Below are 13,333 nucleotides of genomic sequence, written 5' to 3'. Positions count from 1 at the left end.
CAGTCAAGGCAGTTATACAATCAATTCCTTTTTTCAGTGTTTAAGTGCTTCATTAATAAAGTTGGATTAGATCTCAAATAAACTTGAGGCTCAGAATTAACCTTATTTTTTACGCCTTTGAACAAGATGCTTAAGAAGTCTGTGAAAATGTAATCACAGTGTAACTGTGTAATGTCATTTTAGGACATATGAAGAACACATTTAACACACCTAAACAAGCTGTAATTGTTGCTTGAGTCAAGTCTTTAAGTACTAAAATTTGGAATATTAGAGAACCACAAATCAAGAAAGTCTTAAGAAGAAAGCTCTGAATGCATCAACTGAGACTCATTCAGATCAAAAATAAGGATGATAACACAGAAGAAGTCGATTATCACTATATGTCAAGGAGTATATTTGGTGGATAAATCATACTGGAATGTTATCAGAAAATATTTCACAGAATAAAATGTGTTATCTGGTGAACTCATTCCTGGAAACAGCTGATGTGTCCTTGGTTCACATTCTCCGAATCACAAACTATGCTGTCCTTCTCTGCATTAGCTGAAGACATTTAGTCCTCTCATCCTGGATTATAGTCTGAGGTTTTCTCTGAAGGTGGTCACAGCTTCACCTTCCCAGCCAGTGGACTGCTGGGGTAAAGCTGTGAGAAGCGACCCAGAGTCCAGACTGGGAAGACGTTTCTGTAGGAGGTGTAGCTAATGGCACAGCTCTTGTTGGTCACACCTGCGATGTTCTCCTGGAAAGGAGGAAAAACAGATAAATCTACTATTATATTTCATACCATCATTGTATCATGTCCTTATTTGGATTCATGGCAGAGTAAAAGCAGTATAATGTTGAGTGTATGGGTTGTAACTTGCAGAATCACCTGTGGCCAGTCTCCACTGGGCAGCTGCTTATCAATCAGGAGGCGAACGCCTCTCTCTATGGCCTGCTGGTTGGGATGTCTGCTTATACACAACAAGAGATTTGTTGAAAATGATGGATGGAAACACTTCAATCTGAACAAAACACACCCTAATCAAATCTGAGTTATTCTTTACCTCACAGCCATGAGTCCTAACAAAGCCCAGCAGGTGTTGTGGATCTGAGCAGTGCTGCTCTGGATGTAACAACGCTGCTCACAAGACTCAAAGTCCTCCCCCCACCCTCCGTCCGACATCTGCCGGTCCAGCAGGAACTGACAAGCTTTCTGAACCTCCTCACACACGTCCCTGATCACAAAGAATGCAGCTATGTTGGTTCACAAGTCCTGTTCAGCACCATCAAGAGTTCTCATAGCTTTTTTTAACTTGACCTTTTTAACTTACTCCTTCTTGTAGATGTGGCCCATGCAGGCAAAAGCTTCGAGGCCAAACCAGGTTCCATATGTCAAGCACACTCCCCAGGAGCTGAACGCAAGAAACAAAAAGACTGATTATAACCTGTTTGTTAGGTTTTAGGTAGTAAAACACCAAGTCTACACCCACCCTTCCCAGGACCCATCAGGTCTCTGCGTCTTTCTGCAGTACTCCAGTCCGTCTCTTAGAGTGGACCTGAAGAAAAAACAGTTTCCTCTTTAACCTCAATAATAATCTGAAAATGCATACAGAATACGATGATCTGCAAATCTCATCAACTCATATTTTATTCCCAGTAGAACATAAACAACATATCAGATGATGAGACTGAAACATTTTATCATTTCATGGAAAATATGAGCTGATTGTGACTCTGAAGGCAGGAACACGTCTGTAAAAAGTAGTTCCAGGGTGATGTTTCGCATGGTGTAGCATCTCTTCTTTTAACATGTCTGTAAACATCTGGGAAGTGAGGAGACCAGTTGCTGGAGTTTTAGGAGAGGAATGTTGTCCCATTCTGGTCTGATGCAGGATTCTAGCTGCTCTACAGTCCTGGACCTTGGTTGCTGGATTTCTGCTTCCATGATGCTCCAGATGTTGTGTATTGGTGAAAGTTCTGGACTGCAGGCAGGCCAGTTCAGCAGCTGGACTCTTCTCCTGTGAAGCCATGCTGCTGTGATGGATGCAGGATGTGGTTCAGCATCGTCTTGCTGAAATCTGCAAGGTCTTCCCTGAAAGAGACGTTGTCTGGATGGGAGCAGATGTTGCTCTAAAACCTCCATGTACTTTTCAGCATTGATGGAGCTTCCACAGATGTGGAAGCTGTCCACGCCATAGGCACTAATGCAGCCCCATCCCATCAGAGATGCAGCTTTTCACCTGTCCACTGATAACAAGCTGGATGCTCCCTCTCCTCTTTAGTCTGCAGGACACACCGTCCATGCTTTCCAGAAAGAATTTCACATTTTCACTCAACTCACCACAGAACAGTTTTCCACTTTGCCTCAGACCATTTAAATAAGCTTTGGTCCAGAGAAGACGGCGCTGTTTCTGGATCCTATTCTATTCTACAGTCATTTAGGATCCTGTTCACATCTGGCTTCTTCTTTGCATGATGGAGCTTTAACCTGCATTTGTGGATTTCAGGGTGAACTGTGTTCACAGACAGTGATTTCTGGAAGTCTTCCTGAGTCCATGCAGTGGTTTCCAGTAGAGGATCATGTCTGGTTTTGATGCAGTGCTGCTTGAGGACCCCAAGATCACCAACATCCAGTTTTTGTCTTGTTGCATGCACACAGAGATTCCTCCTGATTCTCTGACTCTGTAGATGATATTTTTAATCTTCCACAATTTTCATTGAGAAATCGTTCCTAAATTTTTAAACTCAGTTTGTCTCAGATTGGTGAACCTCTGTCCATCTTTACATCTGAGAGACTCTGCCTCTCTGAAATGCTCCTTTTATACCCAGTAATGTTACTGACTTGTTGCCATTTAACCTAATTAACTGTCAAATGTTCCTCCAGTTGTTTTTGACATGCACCAATTACTTTTCCAGCCTTTTGTTGCTCCTGTTCCTACTTTTTACAAACATGTTGCTGCCATCAGATTTAAAATGAGCTCATGTTTTCCATGAAATTATAAAATTTCTCAGTTTCAGCATTTGATATATTGCTACTATTTTATTGGAAATAAAATATGGGTTAGTGAGATTAGCAAAGCATTGTGTTCTGTTTTTTATTTACATTGTGCACAGCATCCCACGTGTTTGGGAAATCAGGTAATATGTAAACAGAGAAAAACCCAGGGTTTCTTGTGTACCTAATCTCCTCAGCACGGTGATCAGGGTAGTTTTTCTGGAAGTGCCTCAGAGCCTGCATTACTGCCGAGGTACACTCCACGTATGAATAATCTATCATTATGTTGCCTGTTGCAGACAAAGAAAGAAATGATCATACATTTCACAACACATACTGGATCCTCTTTTTCACTCCCTACAGATGAAGATAAGGTCCTAAAAGTTTTCCAGCTTCTAAAGGTCGGTTGGTTTCCTGGTTTCACATCAACATTGCAGGTGAGTCAAGGTCCTGGCAGCATCAGCAGAGGCAAGCAAAGGCTTTTATGTCACTTTGTTGATTATAGGTATTTGGTATAATATCATTAAGAGACTTACCAAATACCTCAGAGGGGTTGAGCAGCTCCAGGAGTCTCCCTCCTCTCTTAGTTTCATATGTGGCAAACCCACCATCTGTGTTTCTCATGCTCAGCAGCTACAAAGATACGACAGAAACATGAAGAAAAGGTGAAAATGTTGCAAGATTACAACAGGACAGGCAGCTGAAATGTCTCTGTTGTCTGAAGTGTTTGGTCATAATTAGATAGGGATTAGATAGGGATTATAAGAATATATGGTTTGTTTGTCTCTGTGATGGAGTGGTGACTTGTCCAAGGTGGACCTTGGATAGCCGAAAGCAGGTATGGAAAATGCTGAATGAATGAATTTACAGAGGTTATTCTTGGGATTCTGGAATATGTTTCCAGAATCCCAAGAATAACCTCTGTATTTGCCCGATACTGTCTGTCTACTGCAGATGTCCGGATGTGTCTATTGCAAATTTATGGTGGATTATGAAGATACATACAGCAACAACCAGGTCTACACATGTAGAAGATTTTGAAGTAGTTACCTGTAGTGCAGTCATAGCTGCACCTGAGGTCACTGGATCCACTCAACGATGAAAACATGTTCATAACATTCACCACCATGCTTGGCTTTTTATATTTCCTATGCCCATCTTTACCACTCCATGTCAGTAAGTCTTACACACTCTAGGAAGAGATTTAAAATGAGACACTAACTATTGACCTGATTTCCTCTGGTTGCTCATTCCAGAATTTAAAGATGTATTACGTTCCTTTCTGACCATAAAACTTCATGTCTGGATGCATTTAATGGCACAGTGACATCTGTTATGTGCATTTCTGGAGCCGTCGCTGCCCAGCAGCCTTGCGAGGCTGAGAAACCACACTATGCAACTTTTCATCTGGGACGGCGCGTGACGTTACTGACGGGTTTCGCTTTACGGATGCATCACACGCTAGCAGCAGATATAAACACGCCGGCTGTTTTGAACACACCGTGGCTGATTCAACAGAGAAACCTAAGAAAACATCACTGGACTAAGAGAGGACAAAACAAAAAGGACAACAGGAGCTAAGACAAGAGTCAAGTGTAGAGGCAAAAAAGTTACTCTGTCAAGGATGACGAGTCTGGTTCTGAAGTGAAAAATGATTACAAGTTTATTGAACACAGAATTAAAATACAAAGAATAGAATTGCAATTCGAGAGACTGTTCAGAGGTCTGACAGCACAGAGATCTGAAGAGAATCTGATAAGAAACACACATGCAGCATCTTTTAAGCAGAATCATATATCTTGTAAATTATAAACAAAGAGATTGTCTGTTCCTCACACAGGATTAGACACTTCAGCAAACCTAATGAGCTTTTGCATTTTATTGACGCACATAAACAACCCCAGTGACATTAAGGCAGGATGCCCTGCTGGGTCATCGTGAAGGTATCTGGCTAGTATCAGATGAGTCACACAGGTCAGTGTGAACTGCTCTAAGGAATGCATCCACTTTTACAATAGCAACAGGCTACTCAGCATTAAACTCTATTACCAAGAACTTAAACAATCTGTTTACCTTGAGAGTGATCAGTATAACACAATATAGTAAAGGGAATAAATGAAATTTCCACAACACAAGTCGTTCACTGTCTGGCTTTCAGCTTTTTAAAAGGCTGTAAAAGGTTTGATAATATCAGGGTGAGAGGCCATGAAGGACTTTACAACTCAACAGTAAAATCTTGAAATCATTTCTCAAACATACTGGGAGCAAATCTAAGACGCAAACAGAACTAATGTGCTGTCTTTTCTAGGTTGCAGTTAAACATGTGGCAGCTGGATTGATGGATTTCTGGGAAAGACGTGTGAAAAGGCTGCTGCAATAGTTTAGGTGTGAGGAGATAAAACTGGATGGACTCTGTATGTATTGTATGCAAACACATACACATGCTTTTTTTAAAAAAAAGATTTATGCATTGTTGGCATTAAACATTAAATGTCTTTAAATTTTCACAGTGAAACTGGCTGGAAAAAAACATAACATCACTTCCTTTGTACTGGTTAAATAAAGGTTTGAAGAAATAGAAAAACTCACCACATTGACAGCATCATACAGACGCTCGGTGGGGACGGGCTCCCTGATGGAGGGACAGAGCTCCTCCAGCAGCATCAGGGACTTCAGGCCCTCTGCAGTGCAGTCAGCCACGACCCAACCATGGTCACGAGTACTGAAGGGGAAACCTCCCTGACAAACAGGGACACAGACGTACACACACATGGATTTCCTTTTCTGTTTGGAGGGAATTTAAAAAGAAAGCGTTGGTATTGTGTAATATTGGCTGTACCTTGCTGTTGTGTCTGTAGTATTTCTGGTATTCAGGAGGATTCTCGGGTATCTGGATGAGTGACATGAGAAAACATTTAGAAGAGAAGCAAACATTCATGTCACAGCTTTGATCTTTGGTTCTCCTGAATGCCTTCGGTGCTGCCGTTAACAGAGCATCAAGTTTAGGAAGGTTTCTTCAGCTCAGGAAAGGACGTGTTTTATAAGTAGTGTTTGTTTCCACTGGTGGGTGAGATGCCTGGTTAATGTACCTGAGTGATGGTGAGAAAGTGATGGGCTTCACAAAGACATCCTGCCAGTCTGGGGTCTTTTTGGGCTCCTGCCTAAAAGATTTCAAACATACGCATAAAATGATTAAAACTCTTATATTTTTTAACTCAGTACAACATGTTGTGGCCAAGTTTAGCTTAAAACACTGGAAGTCTGGCAGGATATTTTTATGTTACCTCAAGAAAAGCCTGGACAGCAAAACAAGTGTCCCAGAGCTGAGATCCATTTATTCCCTATAAGGAAGAGAAATGACATGAAACTTCTTTTATGAGACAAAACAACGTATGAAACTATGGATTTATTGACATTAGGAGGTCAAATAAGTGGGTCTCATTAAAGAAGTCAGATCAAATTGATGCTCTGGTAGTTTTCACTCATCATTTTGTGCCTGTCTGAGCACTTTAATCTTCCAAAATGAGCCAAAAATAGAAGAAAAATTTCACCTGCATTTTCATGCCGTCCAATCCCAACCTGCAATACAGAAAACTCACCATCAGCCTGTTTTCATCTTTCATCATTTTCAGCTCCATGAGTGTGTTTTGTTTTGTTAATAATCATTTAGGTGGCAGCTGACTGACCAGAGGTAGTCGGGGATCCTGGACACATGCTCCTGAAAAGCTGGTGAGGAGGGACCGTCGACATGCCAGCGAACCAGCATATTGATAGTCTTGGAGATCTGAAGAGAAAAGCAAACCGTTTAATTTTAAACCTTCATTTTTTCAAAGTTTTGCATCGAATGATATGAAACCATGAAAATAAGTGTTATATTTTGCTAGTTTCTTTGACTTCATGCATCTTGTTTTATTTAACATGTTCTATTTAAGTGTGTTTTCTTATCTCATAACGCAGCTATCCTCTTTTCCTTCCTAACTTTTCCTTTGGGATATGTGAATATTTATTACCGGTCCGATGCTGATAAATTTGGTGAAGCGGTCATCAGCCTGGATGTGTTCGTACAGCTCTTTGACAGCCTTTTCTCTCAGTGTGGTGCTGTGGTGGGCTTCATACACATTCAAAACCACTGAAAAGAAACAGGAACAGTGTTTGGTATTTTTACTGTTATTTATCCCTATAATGCCACAGGTATCATATTTGAAACATACAGTTTCTGAGACCTTTTGAATCAGTTTATTGTAAAATCTGCTCAAAACGCTGTTGTACACAATCTGATACCTGTCTTCTGCCCCCTGGTGGAAACTAGGAGCCAGAAGCCTTTACAACAGTAGTTTGGACATATCACATGGTAATAAATGTTAAATATACAAAAATATATTTGTTAATTATTCTTTTACATTTTATTAAAGGGCCAAATATAAAGTTTAGATTAAAAAAATGTTTGATTTTTCTCTCCATTTTTTCTTGGGTCGGGTTTCAAAGGGTTGCATTTAAAAAAAAAAGGTGCATGCTACATACTGTATGTATTCAAACAGCCCATGGAATGACTTAAAGATTTAAGTCATACATGGGCTGTTCTCTGTTAGTTAGAGGTTAGAGGTCCAGCCTTTGACTAGACCATCTAAACTCATTTCTTCAGCAGGATGCTGAGGGTCATTGTCCTGCTGGGACCTCCATCCCAGTCTCACATATCTGGAGGAATGAAACAGTTTTCCTCCAGAATTTCCATGGATTTCGCTCCATCCTTCATTCTCTCAGTTCTGACCAGTTCCACAGTCCATGCAGATGAAAAAAATCACAAAATGATGCTGCTATCACCGCGTTTCCCTGCAGGGATGGAGTTCTTGGAGTTTTCACTGAAGTTCATTTTAGTTTCATCTGGCCAGAGGACCTTCTTCTAAATGTTCAGGGAGCTTCTCACAGAAATTATGTGGTTTAATCTGCCAAAAGCTGCACCTTATTTGATTAATTATGTGACTTCTGTAGGTAACTGGCTGCATCAGATATTATTTAGGAAAAGGAGTTTTAAAACACATGCTTTTACCTTTACTGCAAGCCACTGTGTTATTGCAGAAAAATAAGATTTAACCACATTTATTGTTCATTTTTAAGCATTTTGATGGATGCCTGAAGATCAGAGGAAAACCATGTATCCCTGCTTCCAAATTCACTTACAAAACTTGAAAATACAACTGTAAATGCATGAACACACAATTGCTGACAACGTAAAACGTTTCTTATTATTAGCTGTTCCATGGGTGTTGTTAGCGGGTTAATCATCATTGTGTTGTGCATACATACTGTAGGCGAAGTTCAGCAGTGTGCTGTGAGGTGTGTACATGTCACATGTTGCCACATTGTTCCTCTGAGCAGGCCAGTTAATGGTGGAATAATCCTGGACATACAGCTCCTAGAGGATTAAATAAGTTAAACAAACACTCACGTAGTTTTTATGTTCATGATGCCTAGAGACATAAAAATAATAATAAAAAAAAACCTTATTAATATAATCACCTTATAGTACCAGTCAAAAATTTGTAGACACTCCTGTAATTACACATTACTACAATACACAACCAGTAAACCAAAATTTTACTCATCAATAAAACCTTAAAAAATTAAATGTTGAAAGCTGAAGACACTATTTCATGAAAATTATGAGCTCATCTTTAATTTTGATGGCAGAAACATCTATAAAAAAAAAAAATAAAAGCTCCACTTTTGATCCATCTGACGACAAATCAGTTTTCTACTTTCAGTTTTCAGTTTGACTGCTTTTTGTCTTTTTTCCTTTTGTCCCAGAAAAGATGCAGATGTTTCTGGATCATGTTCACATGTCGGGATGCAAGGAAGCCCTGATGCAGAGCGACGGCACAATCAGGTGCTGAGGTAGTAGCAGAACAGCTGGATGGATGCAGTTAGAGCAAACGACACACCAGATCCCCGTTGGCCGAACATCCCATGTGTTAGACCAGGAGAGAATATACAAACAACAGCGCTGGGAAGCCCGAAGAGGGCGGCTGCAGGGGCTGGTGGGGAGAAGCATGCATACAGGGATTTCTACAGGTTTTCAGACTCCACTGGTGATATTGTGTACTGCATATTTGAAATCTTATATTAAAAGATATTTTCTGAATTTGCTCCACAGTTTGTAGATGCAGTATTTTGCTGGCTGCTGAATGTTTGCCCATCTGAAACTTTGCCTCTCTGAGGTGCTCTTGTTTCCTAGCCTGTCGCCAGGTAAACTAATTATTTACAACACATTCCTCCATCTGCTTTAGCACTGTTTAGTTTCTACATGTCTACATTCTACACTTACATAACTGAACATATGAGACAGATTTAGGTCAGGGATCAGAAACTCCAGTCATCGAGGAACACTCTCCTGCAGGTTTTAGATGTTTCCTTGCTGCAACACACCTGACTGCAATGAAATGGTTCTCCAACAGTTTGTTGTCAAGTTCTGTACAAGCCTGCTAATGACCCATTAATCTGAATCAGGTGTGTTACAGCAGGGAGACAGCTACAACCTGCAGGACACCAGCCCTCAAGGGCCGACGTTGCAGATCCCTGATTTAAGAAAAAATAAACTCCTTAAACGTATGGAAACGACAGGAAGAAATTAAGCTGTTAATATTAAGAAATAGATTTAAATTCCGTTGTGTTGCGATATTCATAAAGTCCATCCACCTTGACTGTTATAAAAAGCTTAAACAGGACACTGCAGGCAGTTTTTCACTTATAAAAATTTGCAAGTAAAAATTTAAAATATAAAATTTAAGGTGAACAGACACAACACAACACAATGTAGAGAGCAGTCTGACAATTTTCATTTAACTATGAGAGACATCACATAGTAAAAATGAACTATGAACTGAAAGAAATTGTCAAGTCTTAATGCAATGAGCCCTCTTGTGGTTCATGGAGGGTCTGGCACCTGTCTGAGGCTGAGAACCAGGGGGTCTTCCTCTGCAGTCAGCCTGACAGCATAACAGAAACTCATGGGCAGGTAGACCTGACGACAGTGACACCACAGGGTGGAGGGGTGGGCTGGCATCCAGGTGGGGAACAACCTGAAAACAGACACAGCTGTTTTTAGAGCAGGTCGATTTTTAGAGAGGAAATGTTCATCTCTGGTTGAAGAGAACAACATGGACGGTTGGTTCTTACCACATCTCTGGTAGTAATGTGTTCATCCCCTCCCAGCTGTAGACGTTTAAAATAGACAACCAGAATTTACCCCATGATGGAATCCCAACAGCACCACCTGCACACCAACCACACAGAGAGCTTCAGTAGTCCAGGTGATTTTTGTCATGTTGTTCCTGAAAACTTGCCTTAAACTGTGTAAGAATATGAATAAATGAATGTTTATTGTCACCACACTCAAAAACAACAGAACAAAATTATAAACAGCTCTCCAAGAGATGCAAACAGTCACTGCCACACACATTCTCACGCATACTCAGATAAGAAGACTGGATACTGGTCAAAAATGTACACAATTGAATACGAATAAATAATGTAAAAAACATCATTAAAATGCTAAAAATATTAACCACCTAAACACCAATGTAGCAGTAATGCACCAAGCAACGTAAGTGAATAAAACTGGCCTTATCTTCAAAGAAAGCCTAAACTTATTACCATTTTATACCACCAGAGGGCAGATACATGTTTCTCCAATGCTAACATGTTTTATGATGGTGGTTTATTATAAGTTTATTAGGAAAACCAAGTTAGAAAGACACCCTACTGAGCTGATGAGGATACAGAGCATGTGACAGAGGAAGCATACAAACACGTTGGTGTCCCCTAATGAAGACTAATTCCACATCTTGCTTGCAACCTGTCTCTTCTCTAAACTGGAAGGCTGGAAACCAAAGATGTGACATGCAGTTAGTCAGCTTTAGGACACTGGAGGAAACAATGACGGCTCCAGGAATGTGTAGAATAAATCAAAATAAGTCAGAAGCACATATTTTAAAGTCAGAACGTCACATAGTGTTACTTTAAGGAAAGGTATACAGTATCCTTGTTTGTTTGTTTGTTTTAAGGTATCAATATATTTTCTGTACAGAGGGTTAATAGATTAAGACTAGAGAGAAGACTACAGGCCGACCAGTTCAGTACCTGCACTCGTTTCTTCTGCAGCCATACCTCTCTAATATGAGCAGAATGTGGGTTTGCATAGTCCTGTTGAAAAATGTATGACATCCCTGGTAAATAAGTTCTCTTGATGGCAGCATTTGTTGCTCTAAAATCTCCATTAAACATTTCTGTGATTATTCTGCTGCCACAGAAAGTGTGAAACTTTAGCTAAAGCCAGTAATATAAACCCATACACTCACAGAGCCTGACTTTGGCACTTGGATGGTCCTGTTCTCTGGTTCAGAACACACAGCATCAACGTTGTTAAAAAAACAACCATCAGAAATACTAATTCTTCTACCACAATACACTTGATACTGATCAGACTGATCACAACACATTTCTACTGTGTGACTCTTTATTCCAGATCCCTCTGAGCCCAGAGAAGTCAACTTCACCTCTTAAAAGATTAACAGATGGCTTCGTTTTTGCACAATTTTGTCTGGTGGCGTCTTGTTGTGCACAGTCATTTAACAGCCAGAATGACCTTGGTTTAAATCTGGGCTGGAGGCTTTTTGTGTGGAGCTTGAATTCACATCCTTCCACAGTCCAGCATGCAGGCGTCAAGCATGTCAGGTTAAATGGTTCATCTAAACTGATCCCTGGAGTGAGTGTGAGCATGTGTGGATAGGATCCCAGCTTACCCACAACCCTGAGTTGGATTAAATAAGTATATTTAAAAAAAAAAAACACTTCATCAATGGATGTTTTAGTAAAGCACGACATTGCTCCACCTGTGTGTTACCAGTTCCTGGTTTATTCCTACCTTTGCTCTGGAGGTTGTTCCTGCCACGAACCATATCTGGGTCATCAGGATCCACTCCCAGGATCCTCAATGAGGTGTAGTTCAGTGCAGTGCCGAACACAGTAGACTTATCTTCAATATGTCTGCAGGTAAACAAGAAAAACATGGACAGATCTTACAGAAGAGGTCCATGCCCATACTTCAGGGTTTGGGTTGCAAGGCTCCAAAGTGGCATAAAGTAAAGAAGGAATAGAAGGTCACTGAGATTATTGCTACTACTCAGACTGCTCTTTATAACTAATGACTCCTTCTGTACCTTGTTTTGGTTTCTAAAATAATCAAAACTTCATAAAAATGATTGTGGATGTGCTGAAATTTATCTGCCTTTATCATTTCTGTATCGTCTTCCCTCACTGTGTTGCCTTGATGATAACACAGCACTCCTTCACAGGGTCTTTGAATAAAAAACATGAAGAACACATGTTGTATTTTCACTCTTTCACTATTAATTTATCTTCCCCGAGAGTGTGGATTGATTTCACCGACACTGTTGACTTACAGACCCCAGCCTCCATCTGGCAGCTGAACCGAGCGCAGGTACCTCACCATCTCCTTTTTCCAGGCCTCAGGCAGAGGGATCTTAGCCACGTGACACGTGATGAGGAGACCTGGAAAGTGTATTAAAAAAAGTTCATGACAAAAAAAACTGCTGTCAAATCTTCCTGGATTATTTTTGCATGAATGGCAGTAGAAATGGTGCTCATGTCTGGTGGGAAACAAAAGAATAATTTACCTGGGAGCAGGATGAGAGGTCCACCATAGTCCCCTGCCCAGTGGCCATCCTCTCCTTGGAGGCGACTGTAGAAGTTCATTCCTTTCACAGCAGCATCCACAGCAGTGTGGACGGCAGGAGAGTCGGCCACAAACTTACTCTGTGGGGAGAATCAGAAATAATCAGAAGGAAAATGTTCATTTTATGAGTTCACTCAGTTGTTCTAACAAGTCTGTTTATAGTTCGTTAGTTTTCAAGTGGATTTGCTTCTTAAGAACTCAACCAAAATTGGAGAGAAGCACAAAAAAGTGAATCTACAACAAAAATTTACAAGAAAGTTTGTTTGGTGCCATTCAGGATAAAAAAGGACAGTCTAATTTCAGAAAAGAGAAAACAACTGAAGGCTTACAGTGTCCAGTCCTAGAGAATGGGCTTCCAGCATGCTCTGCTCTCTGTCTGGGGTGTCCTGGTCTTCCACGTAGCACCAGGTCTGCCTGCCCTCCACATTAGTCAGCCTCCAGCGGCTCAGATCTGTGGCTGGTTCGGTCTTGTGAGGACCCCCTCGCCTCCGCAGATACCTGAGCAGATAGAAGACACTGTGTTGTAGTTCGCCTCATGATTTTATATACTAAAATGTGCTGTTACCATTATTTCATTTAGAGGAGATCATCACAGTAACCAGACA

General features: G+C 40.6%; 1 protein-coding gene across 1 annotated transcript; it reads right to left on the bottom strand.

The window, feature by feature from the left end:
* Positions 1–366: 366 nt before the first annotated feature.
* On the bottom strand, positions 367–13,220 carry LOC121650132 (lanosterol synthase-like). The gene is made up of 21 exons (XM_042001460.1): positions 13,058–13,220; positions 12,670–12,808; positions 12,436–12,544; positions 11,898–12,019; positions 10,151–10,247; positions 9,918–10,053; positions 8,282–8,390; positions 6,988–7,106; positions 6,664–6,761; positions 6,529–6,556; positions 6,262–6,318; positions 6,067–6,138; positions 5,817–5,867; positions 5,567–5,716; positions 3,514–3,610; positions 3,162–3,267; positions 1,473–1,538; positions 1,314–1,394; positions 1,047–1,217; positions 872–950; positions 367–739 (listed from the first exon to the last, which is right to left on the bottom strand). The coding sequence occupies exons 1-21, from the start codon at positions 13,088–13,090 to the stop codon at positions 602–604; spliced, it is 2,058 nt and encodes a 685-aa protein (XP_041857394.1). The 5' UTR covers positions 13,091–13,220; the 3' UTR covers positions 367–601.
* Between the last annotated feature and the right edge of the window lie 113 nt (positions 13,221–13,333).

The sequence above is a fragment of the Melanotaenia boesemani genome, chromosome 12, assembly GCF_017639745.1.
Source record: "Melanotaenia boesemani isolate fMelBoe1 chromosome 12, fMelBoe1.pri, whole genome shotgun sequence".
NCBI lineage: Eukaryota > Metazoa > Chordata > Actinopteri > Atheriniformes > Melanotaeniidae > Melanotaenia > Melanotaenia boesemani.
The sequence above is the reverse complement of the archived record's forward strand: the minus strand, read 5'-3'. Positions and strand labels throughout refer to the sequence as shown.